The following is a 23,198-nucleotide window of genomic DNA, read 5'->3' as shown; positions in this document are numbered from 1 at the left end:
ACTCTTGGTTCGATGGTGTCTTTACTACAAACAATGTAGTTTTAGAAATTTATTCCTAAATTTCTATTGAAGATAGACCATGGATTTTTAAATAATTCATATTTCCACTTCTAAACTGTATGATTTGCTAAGAATGACTCATAGATAGAGTTCATCACTAACTTAATATTTAATAATAGTGCTACTAAGATAATTATGATAACAATAATTTGACAGCAAAACTACAAGATAAATAGCGGAGATACAACACTATATGTTTTCTCTGGACTATTTAGGAGAACGAACCATTATAAAGGGACTGTGATGATAACACAGAGTAGTTCTGGTCAAAACCCGAAGAGTCGAGACATGTCGTTTTATAGTTGTACAGGGAAATATACTATTGCACTAGGATCTCAAATATAATCTTTCTCCATTTTTATCAAAAGTGGACATATATCATGTACATGTTTCACTGTGTTTTTGTTAGATGTATTTCTATTTGTATCCATCTGATGAGTTAAGCCTTTTTCAACTGATTTTTATAGTTCGTTCTTATGTTGTACTGTTACACCACTGTCCCAGGTAAGGGGGACGGTTGGGATCCCGCTGACATGTTTCACTCCGCCACATTCTGTATATTTATGCCTGGCCCAAGTTAGTAGCCTGTAATCCAGTGGTTGTGGTTTGTTGATGTGTTACATATTTATTTATCGTTCATATTGTTGTACATAAATTGGACCGTTAGTTTCCTCGTTTGGTTTATTTTACACTAGTCATGTTAGGGCATTGTATAGCCGACTATGCGGTATGGGCTTTGCTTATAGTTGAAGATCGTACAGTGACCTTTAGTTGTTTAATTTTGTGTCATTTGGTCTCTTGTTTGGAGTTGTCTAATTGGCAATCATACCACATTTTCTTTTCTTTAAATATTTATTACAATAAGATTCACACGACTATAAATGAGAATCTTAATTGATGTTAACACTTGTCCCCTTCCGTCATACATCAAGGTATCATGCATTTGTGGTCTTTAAATTGATAGGTTTGAGAGTTTGGATGACTTTTTTTTCACGGAAAGCGACGCAAACCCACACAATTTAAAAAATATGCCATTTTCATCATGTGCATGTAATAAATATCAATACTTCAATACAGAATTCAGAACACTTTTTATAATTTATTGATAACAATGAACATTTCATAATACTCCAATTATCACAGCTTATTATTCCAATTTATACAATATATAATACGTAAAGTAAAATAGTTTTATTACATTTAATTTCGAAGTGTTGTTCGTCACCATTGTATTTAAAATATTTGAGAACATTTGACGTACTCATATTTATGGTGATAGATCTTATTGTATGTAAAATACCTTAATCATGTTAATAATATGAGTATCTTAGAAGTTTAAAATAAAACCATGAAAATAGTTGACAAAAAGGTTTTAATCTTTTTTAAGAGTTATAAAGCTAAACAACGGAATACCTCCTCTACAAGATCCTAAAATACATTTTACTAGTCAACTGAATATTACCCTGCAACCAAAACGATTGTTTTTTCTAACTTTTAAATATTTACCCAATATTCAATAAAAGAACAGGTTATGACAAAACATGTTTTTTCCTCAAAATTTGTAGGATCTATACTCATTACAGAACTAACAAAGATAATTTTGTAGTAATTTTTATCTCATTATGCATCTTTTGAAAAGTTTTGGCAATACGTGATGTAATCAATCTATAATCACAAATTGCTTTTGTTATGGAGCTTTTAAAACTATTATGCTAACGCGTTTTTTTTTAAAAGACGTCTAAATATATTTATTATGCATACACAAAAGAGGAACTCTTACTTTTTAATAAAGAAAATTGTCTCTATATTAATAACATTGATGTATTAAAGTAATACATGTTATCAATTGGAATCTGTTTATATAAATGAGAATAAAGCAATAAAAATCGTTACTCAAGTTCGTTTACAACACTTCCTAACGATTTATTAATGGACGGATGGAATTGTACAGTTAATACTATTTCATACAAATAAGAACACTTATATCATGTATATCACTTTAACTAGCCTTCTGCGCTGATCCTGTTGGCTGTTGCTGAGGTTTCTGTGACTCATCAAGTGACTTTACACACTCAGACACTGCTTTTCGTGAACCAGGAGTATTTTGAAGATATGCAAAGTATGCTTTGCGCATGTGCGGTCGATTCATCGGATGAATTTCCTCTATTTTATCTAGATCCATTCTGTAAAAATCATCTTTTGTACGTTTATAATCTTTGTCGATCTTCTGTGGAGCATTTAAACTAAATCTCTGATTCATTTCCTCCCTAAAACAAAATATAAAATATACAGTAAAAGACTAAGGTTTAGTAACAATAAGTATTGCTTCACACTGAGAGGAATTGATAGTCCATTAAATGATATACAATTAATAACGTTAACGGTACCAGTTTACTGCTTGGTACTTTTTGGCGCCGAATTGTTATACCACATAGTGACACATTTCCTTGGAATTGTTAACGATTAATAACCATGTTTTCTTAGCGAACTGTTAACCCCGTATTTATAAAATAAAGGCAATTACCTTATGCGTGTTCGCAAAATTGATTTTTAGAACTATAAATCAAGGATTTATGTATGTCAGTTGTAGACTATTAACTATTCATCAGCTCATTCCCCAACAATTACGAAATGTTCCAAAATAATTCCAAATTTCAATAACCAAGTATTAACAAATAGACAAATTGAGAATGGAAATCGGGAATGTGCAAAAGAGACAACAACCCGACCATAGAGCAGACAACAGCAGAAGGTCATCAACAGGTCTTCAATGCAGCGAGAAATTCCCGCACCCGGAGGCGTCCTTCAGCTGGCCCCTAAACAAATATATATACTAGTTCAGTGATAATGAACGCCATACTAAACTCCAAATTGTACACAAGAAACTAAAAGTTAAACTAATACAAGACTAACAAAGGCCAGAGGCTCCTGACTAGGAACAGGCGCAAAAATGCGGCGGGGTGAAACATACATTGCTGTATGCGCGAGCTGCCAACCAAATATTACGGTGATATCATTTCAAACTGTTAACAATGAAATATTAACTGTAAAATATCGTATTTCAAATATTTTCTATTAAAAGTACATCATCATCATAATCATAGTCATCACAAACTTCCCTCGTGCTCATTCTTATTGTTAGTTTATTCTTATTGTTAGTTTAACATCACTGTTCAATATTATAACCTTAATTGGTGTGAAAATGACACATTTCGTTATCAAACTTGTATAATAAAATGGATAAGTCAATACCTAAATTTAGGAATATCTTGATAGGGAAATCTCATTGTAGCGTTTTCTTTTCCAGCATGGAACGGTACAACTGGAAATTTTGGCAGTCGAGTGCTCCCCTTGTTGTCTTTCTTGCCTTTTTCTTTGGCATCTTTTTCTTTCTTTTGTCTGCATATGAATAAATAAAGATAAAAAATCAAACTTTTTTATTTTCTTGATTTTTGTTCTATAAGAAGAAAATATGCAAATTCATAATCAGATGTTTCTTTTATAACATTTTGTTTCAATAGCTCAAAAACATGAGTCCCCTCATCGGGGTGTCCAAGTTATCACATAGTCACAAAGTTTTTGCCAACATAATCACATAATCATCATTTGTTTTAAACAGGATAATCAAATAATCAAAAATACTCTCCTAGATTATTAGATAATCAAAATAACATAAAGTATTCAGTCTGGTAATCAAATAATCACAATAAAAATAGTCAAGTAATCATATAATCGATATCCCCATGAGGAGGCTCAATCATATAAGCATGCAGTTCTGTGAATACTCACTCTTTTGTTCTCTCTGGACTGTGTGTTGTTCCTCGTGTTGACGTTCGCTGAGCACTACCAATTTTGGGCAGAATTGTGTTATCCATCTCAAGATCTACCCATGGATCACAGAGTCCTACAGCAGTACTACGACTAACATAGCTGTGGCGGAATTCTTCAGGCTGAAAACAAAATCATAAATTATTTTGTCTGAAGACATATCCACATACAATATTAACATTTACATTTGCATTCCTTGTGATTACAAAACAATTGATATTGATCTATATTAATTTTATATTGTAACTTTGAAGTGTTTTTTTTTATAAGAGACATTCATTTAAAAATCATCTGGTGCAGAACAAATAAGGTACCGTGAATGTTATTATAAATTAATATACTTAAAAAGTCCCTTAACACGAGTAATTCAGTTGAAATTTACATAGTCTAACATACTGCCATGTCACTATACATTTGTATTATGGAAAGGAAGACAAGTTCGAAAAAAGATTTTTGATCTACGGAAAATATCGGAATTTTCAGTCTCTCAGAAAATAACTTACAGTAACTTAATTGGTTCTTATTGTAAAGAAAGTAACTTAAATGTAAACATAATTTTGAGCAGAAAAGACAAATCCATTCAGATTGCTAAATACTAGTTGAGGAAAACATGGCAAATGAAAGTCGTTTTATTGGAGGTTTGAAATAATATACCAAACGTAATGTCTTACATAAGTTTGCTAATAGCATGCTTAGGTTATTAAATATCACATGAAGACCAGTTGAATGATTTAGAATATCAATATATGAATCAGGAGAAGTGCCTGTAGTTATTACAAGTGAGACAATCATTCACGAGAGACCAACGACGAAGAATGTAAAACATTTGACGATCATCGTACGATCCATGGATATATAATGGTATTGTAAGCTACAAAAGGACACGTTATAAAAAAAGGTGAATCATTCATATAATGAAAACAATCTGATTTATGATTAAAACAATTAGAAATAGATATGGAAGAAAGCAACCCACGACAAACATTTAAGGAAGCTGGCTTGTGATGTTTTGGAATTTTGGTCAGATTTTCGGAATCTTCTGGTTTTATCCATTTTAATGCCTTAACAAATTTTGCCCGGTGACCCCTATCTTTTTTTATTTATAATTCTTTTACATATATATAATGATAAGCTGTCTGTTAAAGTCTTATAGAATTTTAATAATTTTTAATAGTTTTTGGGGACTTAAAACTTGTCAATGATAAAGCTATGAAAAGTCAAGAGAGAACATTTTCCCGCCAAAATTTCAATGGCTTATATATCGAAAACAAGCAGTAACCTATATATTTGTTTTGCACTTTGGACTCCTTTATTAATACCCTATCAATATAAACTAGTGTTTTGAAAAGTTAATCACTTTGAAACTGAGAAGCGAACTTCCTTAATTAAAGGCTCTTAGCTTTGGATAGGCACATACAAAGTGTGACAGGGTAATGTGAACTGAAATAAACTGATAATATTAGACATTATGAATATAATTATGCACTGTAATCTAGCAGACACAAACAATATATTAGCTTAACATTTATTTTTCGCTGTACTCTTTTATAAGACAACATTATTTCTTTCATACGGCATTTAAAATTTTGAAATACTGTGGATTCTTTTATTTTTGTTGATGTCAATTCTCATGGCATGATGAAAAATTATATTGTTGTGGATATAAGTTGATATGCCATAGGCTGTAATACAATGCGCACTTCGTTGTACATATTCTTACATATAAATCCGTGGTTGCCTATATCACGAATCCAAGAAAATATTAATACTCCAATAATGATAACGAACGAATGAGTAACTAATTACGTAAACTCATGTGCGAACATGCCAGAAAAACCATGAAATTCAATGACTCGATCTGTTAGCGTCTTTGTATTTACTCTTTCCAGTTATTTCCATGATGTCATGGTATGAACAATTATAGAATATGAAGGAAAATGTAAGAAAAACATTCAGTTCTATTAGGTGCATCAATTACATGTGCCTTAAGAATAACAAAAGTGCAAAAAGGAATTAAAAGATGAGTTAAATTAATAGGCCAATATTATCATTTAAAAAGGATTTGTAGTGATCATGGTGATAATTTCCTACAGTTGTTAGGTTAGAGCACGAACAAAAAGTTTGCTTCATAAACATAATATAGTTAAAAATGGAGTTATATTTCAAATATTTGATCTGAGCTTTTGCTCTAAAACATTTAAGAATTCATTCGAATTGGACATATCTGGCAAAAGTTAAACAAATATATGTCAAACTCTATCCCTCGTCAGCAAAAAATTAAAAAATATTAGTATAAAAATGAAATAATTCAATAATTCCACCTCCTCTCTAGCGAAGCTTGATTTGTATTGACAGAATATCGTTTAACTCTGGCCATGTATGGTAAATTGTACACTGGAAATTGTATAAATTCAATAATTTAGAAATAGACTGCACGCAACTGCGTAAGCCCTAGCTGAAACCCAACACATTCTCACACGTGCATGTAGTTTTGTGTTCTTACAGTGCTAATTGTCCTTGTTCTCATAACTGGTGCATGTTGCCTTTCATCCGCATTCTAAAATGTAACATACTTTTTTATATTCTAGTTCACTCCCTCACTAAAGATATAACAATAAAATGTTCGTTTTGAGAACATGTTGACCAGTTTAAACTTACTTCCATTACTATGTTCTTGAAACATAGCTCGAAATATTATTATGCGATGACTTTTGTAAATCTATTACAAAGTATGATAAATATTATTCACAGAACATTCACTAACATTTTGTTGAGAAGGGCAAATAAAATCACAATGAGAATAAAATTAACGTATATCAATATCTAAGAAAAATTTTAAGTCTTTTCAAGGGGATTTTGTATTAATTTATTTATTGTTTGTACACAAGATAAAAGAAAAACATCACGTTATTGGTCAAAAATCCAGTTGAAGGACGTTGTCAAACAAGAACAACAACAAAACTTAAGTAATTGATTTTAAAATTTTGTATCAATTTATCATTTCCTGGTTTATCATTTATTAAAACGGTTTGAAACAAACTCTTTTCATTATGTCCTTAATTTGAACGATCAAAATATCAAATACCATGAATTAAAACACAATCATTTAGTCTTAAAATTACAATTTTGAAAAGTTACTAAAAAATAAGTAGCAAACTGTACTTTGAACAAATATGAAGTAAAAATCATTCAAGATACTAGGCTTAAAAAAGTATTTTGAAACAAAAAAAAACCACATGTATAACATATATCTATATTCAATAAAATAAAACTATGTTTCTAAATAATTACAACTACAAAAAAGCTTCAGTCGAATACAAAATAAAATACACACATGTGCACTAAAATTTAAAAAGGAATGGTTTGAATTTCAATGATAGTACGCGATATTATGATTTAAAATTTCGCGAAAATATTTTTCTATTTTTAGTTATTTAATACATCTTTTATTTCCATTCAATATGTAGTTTGTTACAAAAACATTATATATGAAGTTCAAACTTGTTTTTCACTCAAAATAAAATCCTTTTGATTAATTGATACTAGTTAAAATTAGGTAAAATGTTACTTCTTTAATGGCAACAAACTCTTGAATAAAATCACATGAAGGTTTGATTTTATAAACTATTTTTCTAGTATATTTGCAAGATACTTGAGATTTCGCTTTATGTAATAGATTTTTATTTGACTAACAATGTTACTTTATAGATAAAGTCCCTGGAAAATATTTGTCAGTACTTTGGATATTTACTGCGTAACCCATAAAAGATCAATTATCGTCTTCTTTTGTTTTATAATTTGCAGTAGATTGTAGATGGATCTGCATTATTATTACAATAGCTCGTTTAAGTAACTTCAATTTTTTTCCTATGCATGTTAATATTTTCGTTTTAAGAAAAAATCTCTTACTTAGTGCATAAAATGCAAAAACACCATAGCAGTGTGCAGCACCAAAGTGTGTACATAAACAACACAATAGTATATAGATGCTTCTTACAACTTTGTTTCGCTTTTTTGTCCTCGGAGATCTTGGTGTTTCAACAGGTTCAGGAGTTTTTGAATCTTGATCATCAACAGACTATTTAATGAGTAATTCAAGGTAAGTAATAATGTAAAAATTGATATTAAAGAATTTTTAAAAAGTTAAAACTTTGTTATAGGTCTTTGGTGTCTTTTTGTGTTTGTACTGAGACCATCAGGTCGTCATACAAGCATTTTGTTACACAAATAAATTTGATCTTAGTTGATCTTAATCATATCATAACGATAACTATTATTATTTTTTAATCTGGAATGTAAGGAACCGAATTAACACTAAAACGTATATACAAGAACTTAGTCACTAGAAAAATTGGTTTGCGTTCAAATCATTGAATACTTAAATTTTTAAGACAAACATGATTGAAAGGTTTTCCTTTTTCTTACTTGCACATTTTCAACATTTTTATATGTTATTTCAAACAATATGTTATTTTATTCATAAATATTAATAAAGCAAATTTAGTTTTAAGTATGTATGGTATCAACAAGGAATGGCGATGATTATAATATGCATATCATATTATAGCTGTATAAACGTGTATATATTCAATGTATTTGGCATCAGTGAAAGATGACAATAAATGAAGGCTGTATACAATTTGTTAACTTCTTCCCAGCATTACTATTTTCAGTGTTTTTGTATGATATATTGATCAAGTGGTATCTTAATTTAAAAGAATTAAATGTAGATATTATTCATCATATCAGGTTTATGGTTCTGTTTGATTTATACGAAGCTGCTATATCACTCAGCTTTTCTCAGCCGATTTTAAGAATGATATAAAAAAAATTCTAAGACTCCTTTTTCGATATAAAATTTCGGTTTTACACTTTTAACAATCATTTTCTTAAAAGTTCATATTAAAGTCATAAGAAACCTCAAATAAAAAAAAATTAATGCATATGATTTTTATAACTCAATGGATAGTTTTCATTATAAAACTTATGTACATATACTTTATTCGGAAGAAAATTCTTTAATTTATTCATATTTAGAAGAAGTTTACTTTATTTGAATAGCTTCCTTCCAGCAAGCTATTCCCCCGACATATTTTCCGTATGCAAGGTGACCTCAGTGTGACCCATCTCGTAAAAATCCGGTGACCACAATACGCATGGATGTCCTTAAAATAAACTATTATCTGAATTTACATGTTAAACACGTGCTCAATTTCCATGCTTTTTTGTTTATTTTTCGTCAATTGTTGACAAACAGGTGACAATCGTTAAACTTCGGCTTCAAAACACGAAGTTTAATTACCTGCCATATTTTCACAACAACACTGACCGATTGAGAAAAAAAATTGACAATTATACGAAATTTACACGAAAAAAATTATAAATTCGAGCACAGAAGACGAAGTTTAGGATGTTTGTATGCATTAGTTCAAGAATTGGAAGAACATTATTTTTCACCGGTCACTCGTTTCTTATGACTTTAAGTTGTTTCGATGTATCATACTTTATCAGTAACAAATCCAATTAATCGTCAATTTTATTTAAATTTCAATTTCACATTAAATTAAAACCTCAATATATTTTTTCTTTGTAACTAGCTTACCAAATCTATTAAGAATGCCGCTGTAGATGTATTGTAGTATGGTTCTAAGCTTGTCCATACAAATGGAAAGTGGGCACGCCTACAAAAACAAACAATAATAATATAAATATATTCATGATAAAAATGGTCTTCTTCTTTTTGAATTTACCTTGGAGTTCGGTATTTTTGTAATACTTTATTGACGTTTTGTAAGTCAAGGTACAAACATATATAGATGTAAAATCAATCGAAATCGCTTCGTCTCAAACGAAAATAGGACCACGTAGACCAAACAGTGTAAAAAGCTCACGACATATGTATATCGCCTCATGTATTTAAAAGTCTAGATAACATAAAATGCGTGTCATATTTGCTATAAAACGTTTGCGTAAATTGATTCATTAGAATGCATATTTTATTATTAATCTGGGAGAAAAAAATATTATTTTCATCCTGAATCTAAGTTGTCACTGAAAAATGCAAAGCCTTGAGATTTTATTCTATTTGTAATATTGAAAAGAAGTCTTTAGAAATAAGGCGGTTGCTACATCTAATGACAAATTCATCTTTCCTAAAGCTTTATTCTAAATTTTTGAAACGTAACTACCACGCCTGTCAATATGAACTTCCTTTCTGTAAAAAACAAAAAAAGTGTGTGTGATGACATTTTGTGAGGGAATTCGATGTTTTCTATACCACTGTTCATTCCAACGCACTTGATGACAATACCACTATATCAATAAGAATGAATGTTTCTGCAGTGTCTTAAAAAATGGTTTTAATTTGAAGTCGCTAATTCCTTTTGGATCATTTAATATTTTAAAAACGCGATTTTTTTTATATAAAGTCAATAATTATGTAGACCTTTGAAGCCCAAACATTCTATTATCCTACATACGCAAATTACAGAAACTTAAAATAAATGACATTCAAACTGGACACTGAACGAGGCAATATATCAATAAAAGTAAAGGTATGAAAGGTAATAATCGCCACTTTTTTATTTTCACAAAATTGTACGAGTAGATATATTATTTTTGAAAAGCCTATTTCGAAAAAAAAGAAAGTTTACGAATAAAAAGTTTTATTCCAGTTTATTCCAGTAAACAAGTCCTTTTTCGAAAAGAAATGCCGAAATACAATTTACACACGGCTACGACAGGTAAAATTATTATTGAAATTAATACAAAAAAGCATTTTTCAGTCTAATTTGAAAATATTAATTACAATTAATCCCAAACTAAAGTAGATATTAAATAAAGTCAAAATATGTCCGATCTGCCTATTTGTGGACATGAAAAGTCAATACGATCGTTTTGATTGTCAATTTCGCCTACCTCACAAAATATTGTTAGGCACCATAGTCTTATGTCTTTTTTTGACAAAGAAGTCATCTAATTTTAATTTTTTGACCGTGAAATATAAATTCAAAATTAAATACAAGTATTAAAAATGAGTTCATCTAACTAATACATACTGTCTTGGTTTTCGTATATGGGATTTGTCTTTTTTAAGAACCTCTTGGAGTCTTCTTAATTCTTCTGTTTTATATTCTTTTTTCTGTTTTCCCGATTGAGAGGCTGAAAAAGTCAAAACTACTTATAAGCCTGCCATATATATTTCATAAAAATAATAGTATATATTCTGTAGCTGATAATTTTAAGTTAAAAAAATAAGTATGATAATTTAAAAAAAATTAAGGGAAACTGCAACGTATTTTCAATCCTAATTTAAAAACAAGTCAGAACACACTGGAAAACGTACAACACTTCATTATACTTCAATGCAATATATGTCTTCTAATATCAAAAGATGTAAATTACTACAATAAAAAATATACCAAATACTCGGTCTTTAAAACAGAAAATATAACGAATGTTGTATATCCTTGTAAGGGAAACGTGTACAAACAGTATGCAATTTATTCAACTTTGAGTGATTGATGCTAATACAAGAATCGTCAAAATCAAAAAGCATTTTCTTATCTTATCTGAACATGAATATTATTTTCGAAAGACATGTCGTTCATTAGTATATAAAAGATATACTAATATGGAAATCAATACTAAAATAACGACCAAATAAAGAGGTTTATATTCATCGAATTACATAATGAGGAATCCGTGAACGTTTTTGTTTATCAATGACGGAAACCACTGTTATATTCGTGTCACTTGTCAATTTTGTTTACGAACAAAAGGAAATTCTAAAGTTTTTCATCAATTTCATATGCATGGTTAGTGGATTACATCCTCACATAGCTAACAATATAGATAAAATTGCATTCTAATAAAACTGATGAAAGTCTACTTTAGATATACCTTATGGAAAACACTTTTCTTTTCAATTTTCCTCTGCATGACTTGTGATCAGCAGAAGATTAGATATGGATTAAAAACTTGCAAAGAATCACCTGCTTGTCGACAGTAACGATCAATAATCCTCATTGCGATCAGATAATTCATTGCACACTGACTTCTCGTCAAAAGATTAGTTCAAACATTAGAATAAAACAAAGTCAATATGAGCAAAAACACACTATCAAATCAAACTGAATCTTTCTTTCTGAAGACTGAAATTTATTTTACATACTGGCGAGTTGAAAAACAACTTATCAAAGCAGGAAATCTAAATGAAAAATGACATAAAGTCTGAATTCAGGTATTATTTCTACATGTATTTACTTTTAGGAGATAATTAAATTGTCATATTCTTTATTTTTTCACATATTTGTACAAGGTTTTATCTTTGCATTCAACCTAATAATAAAGGAATGGATAATTTTATTTGCTCTGAAAGACATCTTATTTGTTTAGGTGTTTTCCTTTTCATATGTTTTCAGAGCTTACAAACACAAAAACAATGATACCAATTTATACTTTCAAAATAAAATTTCAGTTATATACTAATACTGTAACATCTTAATGGGTTGCAATTCGAAATTGTTTATCGAACACAACTTTGCCGCGGAAGTGCCAGGACACATGATACCCGAATGGCAATACGGATAGCAAACTATACCTACATAGTCGAAATATGAATGATTCAGTGAATACATAAAGGAATTTGATATATTGGGAAAGCTGAACATTGGACAATCAGCAGATCAAACGAAATTTTTGTGTCTACTTTTAGTATAATTCTGTGAACAAAAAAACCTGTGTCACAACAATACAATACGTGAAGATATAAAAGTAATTTGCATTCTATGGCATATATGATGACACATTTTTTACAACGAGCATTCGATGATCACGGAAGAATGAAGTTACGAATTAATAACACAGCAATGAAAGAAGGTCACACACAGTGAATAAACATATTCGGCATACAGTTAATCATAAAATACAATTGCGTCAAACACCTGCATGTATCTCAAGAATACATTATCTGAAGAGGTTGGATCTGGTCCTTGTCTAAAGCATGAACTTAAAAATGTTATTCACTCCTATCAAGAAAAGAAAGAATTAAGTCACGTGATCAGTGAAGTTAAAGTACATTTTATTTTCAAAAGCTTATATTGCAAAATGATGAAAAACGAAACAAACAATAGTGTAGGAACTGAAAGCATTTTCCCAAATAACTTGATGTAAAAACAATCTAAACTAAACAAACCCCTGTTTCCAATTTTCTATTTACTATCAAGAATCATACACCAAAAGCCGATTTCCTTTAACCATGAAATAAACTTTTCCATTTGTAGCATACATTTTTCTAAAAATTGATTAATTCAAAAGTGAAACAAGAATTTTATGATTATCTTGTTGGATTAACAAAATGGATTACGAGTGAACATAAGTGTATAATATAAACGTGTGATAAAAACTTTTAAATAAAGAGAAAATGTGTTTGTATTTTTTGAAATTTCATTGAGACTAAAACATTTCAACAATACAGTAAGGAGATAAGGTATAGAGATGTTAATTGATTTAAACAGCTATCCAACAATACCGTATAATCATGCAGTAGACAAACATGAAAATGAATTCAAACCACCGCCTGTTTAACGACAAACAATAAACGAAAAACAAGTAAGACAGACAGAACACAGTGTAACTATCTAAGATAGTTCACATTTGCTAAAAAAAAATTAAAGCCAAGGTTCTGCTAGAATAAAATATCAGCCAGTACAATGGACTCAGTATCAATTTTAATTAATGTATGATCCTATGTCAGGGCACATCATGTGTGATTATCACATTTTGAATAACCAAAACCAAAAGGGCCGTAACAGATCATAATAGTTGCTGCTTTACAGAAATAGTCTCAAGCATTGTTAAATTTAATTCATGACAAAGTCATATATATTTTTAAAAATCTTCCCCATTAACCAATAATGGCATTTTTTAATGTATATGCAACTTGATTTGTTAATTTGTAGAGTATTTTACTTAATAAGAAATGGAGGAAACCACGGGAATATTAGAACCTCAGAGTTTGCAGTAAACTAATAAAACCATGGCAATTAACAGAAAGACGACAAAAAGACACAAAATACTATATGGATAATGAATGACTGGCAACGCAACACGAATTGGGGGGAGATCTCTGGTACAAGGGCACATTTACTAAAACTAAGTAAACGCTATGTCTGAAAGAGTTGACGTGACATTATGACTGCTTTAGACAACTTGTAATTTTACTTTTCTTGTTAATAAGAATATATGTCAGACCATGCGTTACTGTTTGTTGTGTACTTTACCGCTAATGTAAAGCTTAAACTTAAAGAGGTGTAAAAGAACAGAAAGTAAACCAGGTGTCATTAAAATGCCGAATATGTTTAAACACAATTGATGCAGGTTTCTATTTTCGTTAAAAAATAAATAAAATCTCTTAAAAAATAATAAATTAATATTAAAACATGCATACTACACTAAAACACTTTGACAACGTATAAATAACGACATTTTCAAAACTATGACTACATGTATGTATGATACATTGAAATTAAGTATGAAATAGATAAACTAAATATGTACAAGAAAGCGTAGTTTTGGGCTAGGCTAAATATTATTTCATCATATTTAAGTAAGGCATTGTATTCTTAATAATTTGAGAAACTTGCATGTTATACTCAATCCATTTTATCGTCACTGATCACCTTTTCAGAAAAGTTATTAAAAGTTTTCAGAAGAGTCGTATCTATCTTAGTTTTGGTATATGAAAGTATTGTTAGTAGCTTTTGTATACTTATTGTCGTGCAATTGTATGAAATTAGTATTATTTACTATTGCTTGGAGTTCAATCAAAATACATTGGGTTTAAAGACTACAATACAGAAAACTATCAAACAGTTAGAGATTAAAGCAACATCACGTACTGCGCATGTTATAACGCATGCACTCCTACCTTCTGCGCTTTCCTCTGGTTTCTTCTGTTGATTATCTTTTTTCCTTCCTGTTTTATTTTAAAGGAGATATTAAACTTTGCCTTTTATCAAAAAGAAATATACTCCAGGATACTCTTTTATAAAATTGTGATTCGAATGTTAACTTTTCCTATATTCGAGACAAAGGTTACACTAGAAAATAGCTAAATAAGTCAAAGTTTCTTTTAATTTTCTTTATAAGTTAGTTGATATATTATGTGATGTTATTAGTGAGGTGTATACATATAATGTGCCTCATGCCAGTATTTATAAAACTACTAGATTTTAAAATGGACCCAAACGCCCACTGTAAATATCGTTATACGTTTGATATATGCAGTGGTTTTTAGGTTTGCACTATAACAAGCATAGTCTCTAAACAGATAACGCTTTAAATTAAGTAGTTTTATAAATATCTCTCCAGAACAGATTGTGTGAGAAGATTGCAGAAATTTAAAGCAAATAAAAGCAATTGAAAAATAAGAAAAAAAAGGTTTCCTGAATAACCCTTAAATATAAAAACTTTGAAGATCTTTAAACAATTATCTTGAGTGTGCTAAATGATTTTCAACCCTTTTTTTTATTAAATAAGTTACATATCTGATCAAAATTTCAATTATTTTTTTTCCACTGTCATCCCATTAAGTATATATGGATATATAAAGTTAAAAAAGCAAAAGCTGAAGATATCTGAAAGATCATATGCAATCTTTTGAAAATAAATATAAATAAGTTAATATTCTAAAAGCTGATATAAAGGTTTGATTACGGAGTGAACAACATTTTATATATATTTATGATTATTCCGACTTTATAAGCCGACTAATGAACGTTTTCAATTCAAAATTTTCCATGCAAGCTACATGCTCTTTTAGAAGAAGATATTCCATGGTAGTTCATGCTAAATCGGTAATTTGAGGAAACTACTAGTAAACATGCAGGTGTCAAGGCGCAGATATTATTGGTTTATTCACCTCTGCTGAAACATCGGCGCCCATCTGTTGACTTTTGTCTGTAAATAGGACTTTGCGCTTTAACTGGAGCGCTGTGGATTGGCCTACGAAACTTTCTGTCGTCCTGTTTCTGTCTATATGTCTGCTGTCTAGGACTCGGTGTTCCTCTATATTTAGTATCCTGGGGTTTTGGACTTTTTGACTGTTTTCCTTTATTACTGACTGTTGAATTTTCTCTATCTTTAGCTGAAGTTATGCGAACTTCCGGTGCGATAACTACATGTTTTTGGTTCTCACTCCTTGCAGAAGGCTGTTGATCTGTTTCACTTCTGGCAGATGTTTTCTGATCATCATCGTTTTCTTTATTATGTTCTTCTTTTTCCTTATCGTATGACACGTTATCGTTTTCTTTATTAGAGTTTTCATTTTGGCTGGTTGTCATGGAATCATGGCTTTTAACGTCGTTTTTATCATTTTCATCATAGATTAAGTCTTTTGTCTCGTTTTCACTATCATTTTCATCATCAGTTTTATGAGAAATATTTTTAATTTCATCATCGTCATCAGAATCGTAATGATCATCTTTATTTTTAACAGTTTCTTGTTCATCTTCTTGAAAGACTTCAGGCTGCACCGTATTGTGTTCTTTTGAACTGGACTTTGATTTTGACGATTCTGATGACGTGACGGCTGTCGTGTTTTCTTTTTCTGGTGATGCTGTCAAATTTTGAACTGATGACGTTTGTCTTTTTGTATCATTGACATCTTCCGATTTTGAAGACTTATGTGCCCCTTCGTCGTCAATAACTTCGGGATTTGGTTTCTCATCAGAATTCATCTTCTTATTTTCATCATTATTCATGTTACCATCATTTGTTTTTGAATGATTGTCATTTTCATTTGTAGAGAGTTGTGTTTTGCCCGCTAAATCATCTGAGGATTTCGAAGCAGTATCTTCATTGGTATTATTTTCGTTTCTAGCTTGTGTCAATGTGACATTTTCAGTTTTTTGTTCATCGGCACCATTTTGTTCAAGTTTTGTGACGTCATTATTTTTCTTTTCGTTTCTAGTTTGTGTCAATGTAACATTTTCAGTTTTTTGTTCATCGGCACCATTTTGTTCAAGTTTTGTGACGTCATTATTTTTCTCGCCACTAGTTTCGTCTTGTTGAAGTCGAGTGTCGTTATCCGTGACAGTTTGGTCATTGTCTGAACCGTTTTTGTCTTGTTCGACTTCGATTGCTTTATTTGAACTTTCTGCCTTATTAGCAAAGATAATATTCTCAGTCTGATCCGCTTTTTCTGTATCATTAGAATTTGTTGGAGATTTTGTACTATCTTCATAGTCATTAATGTCGTCTTTCGTATAAGTGGCTTGTTCTACTTTATTTTCTTTCTCGTTCTTAGAGTTTCCTCCAGCTGAATTCATACATATTTATAAATAGATGCGTACACACTTATTTTTTGTAACTAGTTTTCAGTAAACCTAAAGTTATGACACTTTGATTTTACTATGAAAACTTGCTTACTGTGGACTGCAAATTGCTTTCATTCATGTTCCTTTGACAATATTAGTTTTAATTTTAAAAAAGATTTTGAAGTTAAAATTCGACAAATAAACGATGGTGGAATTTCAAAAATTTCACTAATGCCTTTTTTAAATATCTTTGGAAATGTCTAATCAAACAAAGTGATTAAGCTTTGTGACACGATATCAGTTACGAGGTCATGAAGATGTAAAATATTCCACTTGATGCAATACATGTAGATATACTTACGCAAAAGTTTATTTATGCTTGTGAATAGCAGTGAATTGTAACAAGAATATTCCTTTTACGTGTTCAAATTTGTTTTAATGCTCAATTCAATCGATGCATTTATGTGTTACGATTTCATATCATCATACAACTTCACTCAAACATAAATAACTTCATTTTAATATGGAAAATAGCCAAAACAACCTAGATCCCGCTTTTTGCATTCACTAATAAAATCAGCCAAAATAGCAGCATGCTTCTATCGCTCTATATAGCAAACACATGTATCTATAATGAGTTTATATATCTACATTACTGGTATATGGTTCTGTGCTTGGACTTTTGCTTATTGATATATATTGTGCATATTTGTTATGTGTTTTGGATGTGAGTTTGTTCAATCAATCTAGTGTACAATGTTATGTTTTACAATTGATTAATTTCATATGGTATTCCTTTAAAATTATGTAAAGGAGATAAATACTAGTTAAGGGACATAACTCTTTAAATCAGTCGATCCACATAATTCTTAAAATCAAATAAAGGGACATAACTCTTAAAATCCCTGTGTTCTATCTTCAGCGTGGTGGTCATATTGTTTAAGATGAATGATCACTGGATACATGTTCTAAAGGAGATTTAACAAAGATGATAGTGATCAAGCTTGGTTCAATTTGATCTAGCAGTTCCAGTGCAATTTTTCTATAAAACTTTATAAATGACGGACGCTAACTGATGACAAAAGCTTACAATTGCCCATAGGGTTCAACACGTTATTTAAGAAGCATAGTTTATCCGTTATATCAAATACATGTTACAATATGTCTGAATACATATTTATATGAATAAATATTTTTTTTAATGATATTATTTCAATATATATGAAAAACCATTAAGATGATTGCTCTCTCAGGGTAAAAATGTCTGTCTTGATAAGAGTGCGTGATTATAATCTTGTATAATAATAATGTCTTCCCTTACAAATTTGGGTTTACATTTCGAAAAATTAATAATTTACATGAAACTAATATGTCATTTTGGACGTTTTCTTTTGTTTAGCATGTATAGATCTAGTCTCGTTTGACTGGCTTTTAATTCAGAATCGATAAGAAAATTTAAAGAAAGTTTCAACATTTAAATCAAATGAAATGTCCATTATATGTTTAATTTAAAAGTTAAAGAAAAGTTATTTCATTTTAAGTTTTACATGGTTTGTTCAAAAGAGTTTATACGTATTATGAAACAGGAAATAAGGTAAAATCATCAAAATTACGCCGTAATAAACTTTATCCCTTAAAAAATTAACACAATTGTATTTTAATTTTTCTACAACAAGTTTATATACTGAAGGAAATCTTAGTTTAAGTGGCTTTTTTCATTATTTTTACAACGTCTTTTTAGAATATGTTTAGCCGAATGTTTCCGAATGGACCAGAGTTACTCACCTGTGTCGCTGTCGTCCTCATTTCCGCGCCCTTTTGATTCACCAGCATCGGTTTTTACTTCCCCACCAGTTTCTTCGCTACTCGGAACTTTTACGTCGGTCTAAAAAAAGAAGAAGCAATTTTATAAACTATACCAATAATATTTGTTTTCAAACTGTTTTGCTACATACATTTACAAGTTCATATTCAGGTTAAATAACCAATCGAGATGGGCTTTTAAAACAATAGTCGATTTATCTTAAACATATAGCTTAATATTTTGATAAAACAAAAGCAGTATCCCCCCTGACTATAATCTCAAGTAAAACCTCCATTATAAATTGAATTTCAAGTTACAAATAAACTAAAAAAATGGACATAGTTCCATATCCAGAAACTATGTCAATTTTGAAACAGTTAACATTAATTTCTTCATAGATTTCATATGTATTCTACGTTGTAATATAAAGAAAATATGTAGGAAATAGTGCGACATTAAATTGACGAAGTTGTAAGATCAACAATGAGTCCATATCTCAAAGCAGTTGGCAACCATTTATATCCAGTGCATATTTGATTGAAATATATGACTTGAAATCATCAAGTGGCATTAATACACAATGCACATGTATCAAACATGAGCCTTTGATCATAAGTAAAACACCACAATCTGAAAAAAGGAAGTGGTTAGTGCATGCTGTTTCTGTTGTTGTTTATATAATATAAATGTTTTGACACTTTTTCTGTAAAAATAAAGATATGTTGTATGATTTCAAATGAGGCGACTATATATCAGAGTAATAAAACTGTTTCTGTTGTAAAATTGAGAATTGAAATGGGGAATGTGCCAAATAGACAACAACCCGACCATAGAAAAAAACAACAGCAGAAGGTCATCAACAGGTCTTCAATGTAGCGAGAAATTCCCGCACCCGGAGGCGTCCTTCAGCTGGCCCCTAAACAAATATATACTAGTTCAGTGATAATGAACGCCATACTAATTTCCAAATTGTACACAAGAAACTAAAATTAAAATAATACAAGACTAACAAAGGCCAGAGGCTCCTGACTTGGGACAGGCGCAAAAATGCTGCGGGGTTAAACATGTTTGTGAGATCTCAACCCTCCCCCTATACTTCTAGCCAATGTAGAAAAGTAAACGCATAACAATACGTACATTAAAATTCAGTTCAAGAGAAGTGTAGTTTATATAAATGTTTTGACACTTTTTATTTGTGAAAATAAAGATATGTGGTATGATTTCCAATGAGGAATCAATAAACGAGAAAACAATAATGCCAGACAGTAACCAACAAACAGATTACAGGCTCCTTACTCATGACAAGCTCATCTAGAACGTTGCAGGGTTAAATAGGTTTTGGAGCGCTCAACACTTACCTTACTTGTGACAGTGATATAACAAATTGTAACATCCGTTGCACATTCATGAATTATTTATAAATAAAGTTGTGTTTTCAAAAGTGTCTAACTTATCTAAAAATCGAGAAATCGGTAATGTTAAAGTATGAAAGACATGTGTACACACAAACAATCATCAATGCTTCATTTTTCCTGACATAATTGAGAGACTGTCTCGCACTCTGGTTAACCTCTCGCGTTAACCTTTCTCAACATGGATAAACCTTAATTTTATAAATATGGCGTATCTAAAATGTATGTAAACAATTTTCTTTACTTGATGTTTCAGTTATTCAAAGTCATTGAAATGTGATTGATACATTTACTTTAAACATGAAACGACATTTTCTTTTGTAAAAAGTACAAAATTAACATATAGTAAAAGTAATACAAATGTGTTAAACAATTTAAAGGGAATTATCAACAAAGGTTTACAATACATAGCCTATATAATAAATTGATACTTGAATACTCGGTTACGATGAAGCAACGCAAATCGTTTGATACAGTTCTGAACATATGGTTAGAATCAACATCAATGTGTTTGTTTCAAAATGGCTGAGAGGAAAACTATCATTTGTGTCAGAAAATAAAAGATTAAACAATAATATCTAGTTTGGACAGACAATAGATACAAATGGTCAAAAGAAAAAGTCGTTTAAATCCATCAGTCTTCTGGTTTGAAGGACTTTAGTGCTTTACAGTTCTTGTGAAGTCTCCAATGCTTTCATAGTATGCGTTTCTAATTTCAATCCATGGGCCTATATTTACTTGCGATGAAACCTGTTTGCATACATTGATCTCAATTTTAGTTATTTTAAAAATGACTAATTCCAATAATCATAGAATAACTTATCCAGTAATTAAGATATAGAAAAATATTTCACGGCATCAAAGGCTGTAAGTGTTTGTTTTTCAACAATATGATACTAGTATTCAACTCATCATACAATTGGTTGAGTTAAAAACAACAATGTATAAATGCCTTACATACTCAGGATAATAAGTCAAAGAAATGTATCTGATTATATATAATCCTGTCAGTGTGGTTCTTTTCGCTACTTGTTTTACTTGTTTACATGGTAAACTGAAAGAGCTAACATTATGACGAACCTCAATGTTTGAACAATCTTTCGATTCACCATCTGAAAGATGCTCTTCAAGCATTATCGTGAGAAAGAGCCCTAAGTCAGACAAACAAATGGAAGTTTTTAACGACCGTGACTGGCTATACAGCCGTTGCACGGTCGGGAAGTTACCGCAGTCAGATAAGGAACTTTCAATAGTAGTTTTTTTGGCGCAGAGGATAGATACTCTTCCAGCCTTAGCGTTAGAAAAAGCCTTCAATCCGAAAAGGAACTTTCAATGGTAATTTTTAACGCAGCGTATTTAAGATCATAACTAACCAAGCTATAGTTTTAAAGTATGCACCACGTATAAAATGTTACACTATCGGTATCTTATACATTTTATTTGTTCATGTCAAATCTGTATCAAGACCTCTCGACATGCTATCAAGTCCTTTAATTTATCTTGTAAAGAAAGATACCAGATACGACGTTTTTATAAATTACACATGTTCATCGCCATAGGATATTATTACAGAGTCATTTAAATTAATTCAAAGATTTTTGCTCGTTTACCAAAGGTTTTGTCACTTTGTTATATGTGTCATTTATATGATCGTGTTGATAAAGTTTTGTGAAATAATAGTATGATGTGTGTTTGTGTATGAATACCATGCTGCTTGGCAAGGGCCATTGATTGACACAATAAGTCTCTATCTTATGCTATTGATATTTACTAGTATGTGCATATACGTAGTTTCGCGTTTCTTTTTGATTCTACACAAAATTCGCCTTTACCATACAATATACCAAAAACAATAAAAAGACGAAATTAATACTGATATGCCATCACAGTACCACACTATGTCAGTTTCCTAAGCAACAAAACAACTACAGTGCTAATTGGACACTTTCAATTTCCTCATTCTGCAAAACGAGCGAAAATATTCCTTTAAATAAGTTTATTGAGTGATTGATTGTTTGATCGTTGTTTGTTTGACCTCACGTAGCATTACAATGTGACAATTCAACTCATATAAATTATTCCGTAGCAGTCTGCTAATGATTTGATGGCCTATTTAATGACATCAAATGTTTAACTTTCGAACCATGCGTCGTTTAGTGATTATTTGAATATTATCCCGTTTCTGATTTTACTGTTTATAGATACAAAAAAAAATCATTTATCAATCTTTTATTTCACATATGGTTAAATAATGAGTATACTGTTTTCTTTACAAAAAATATATGGATTGTAAGAAAATGAAGTTCCCATCTGTCATATTGCAGTTCCCAACACACGATACAGTACTCGAGTGTGTCATTACCTAATGTTGTCGTTTGTCAAATTGCATGTATACAGGTTTGTTTTCGTGTCCTTCATGACAACAACGCTATAATAAAGATGTCCTCCTTTAAAAAGCACCAAACTTTAAATTCAATATTGGACCTACAGTATGAAAAATTGACAGGATAACTAATGTTTTCGTGTTCGTTTCAATAGTCTCTGCATTTTCTAAACTCTATAAGGATTGAGTTGCTTTTAAACAAATATGATGCACAGTCGCTAAAATATAGAAAGTCTCTGTATTTATGCTGCAATCACGCAAATATTTTAAGTACATATAAGAATGAGAGGGAATTCAAACAGCTAGTTTTGAAGTGTATAAAGTGGTACTCTTAAAACGTGAATGCAAGGTTTTTAAGTACACTTATATGGCAAATCACATTTTAACATTCT

General features: G+C 30.4%; 1 protein-coding gene across 7 annotated transcripts in view; it reads right to left on the bottom strand.

The window, feature by feature from the left end:
• Window positions 1–1,146: 1,146 nt before the first annotated feature.
• LOC139498529 (protein starmaker-like) overlaps window positions 1,147–23,198 on the bottom strand; it is a 34,633-nt gene continuing 12,581 nt past the window's right edge. For 3 of the 7 annotated variants that reach the window (XM_071286955.1, XM_071286954.1, XM_071286950.1), the window contains 9 exons: window positions 18,993–19,092; window positions 15,812–17,209; window positions 10,947–11,049; window positions 9,491–9,569; window positions 7,886–7,966; window positions 6,392–6,445; window positions 3,850–4,010; window positions 3,313–3,459; window positions 1,147–2,327 (listed from right to left, as the gene is read on the bottom strand). In XM_071286955.1, the coding sequence (XP_071143056.1) occupies window positions 2,060–2,327; window positions 3,313–3,459; window positions 3,850–4,010; window positions 6,392–6,445; window positions 7,886–7,966; window positions 9,491–9,569; window positions 10,947–11,049; window positions 15,812–17,209; window positions 18,993–19,092 (2,391 nt within the window). In that variant the 3' untranslated portion in view covers window positions 1,147–2,059. The remainder of the gene's footprint in view (window positions 2,328–3,312; window positions 3,460–3,849; window positions 4,011–6,391; window positions 6,446–7,885; window positions 7,967–9,490; window positions 9,570–10,946; window positions 11,050–15,811; window positions 17,210–18,992; window positions 19,093–23,198) is intronic. The other 4 variants (XM_071286956.1, XM_071286951.1, XM_071286952.1 and 1 more) reach the window with 3 other exon arrangements.

The sequence above is a fragment of the Mytilus edulis genome, chromosome 12 (genome assembly GCF_963676685.1).
Source record: "Mytilus edulis chromosome 12, xbMytEdul2.2, whole genome shotgun sequence".
NCBI lineage: Eukaryota > Metazoa > Mollusca > Bivalvia > Mytilida > Mytilidae > Mytilus > Mytilus edulis.
The sequence above is the reverse complement of the archived record's forward strand: the minus strand, read 5'-3'. Positions and strand labels throughout refer to the sequence as shown.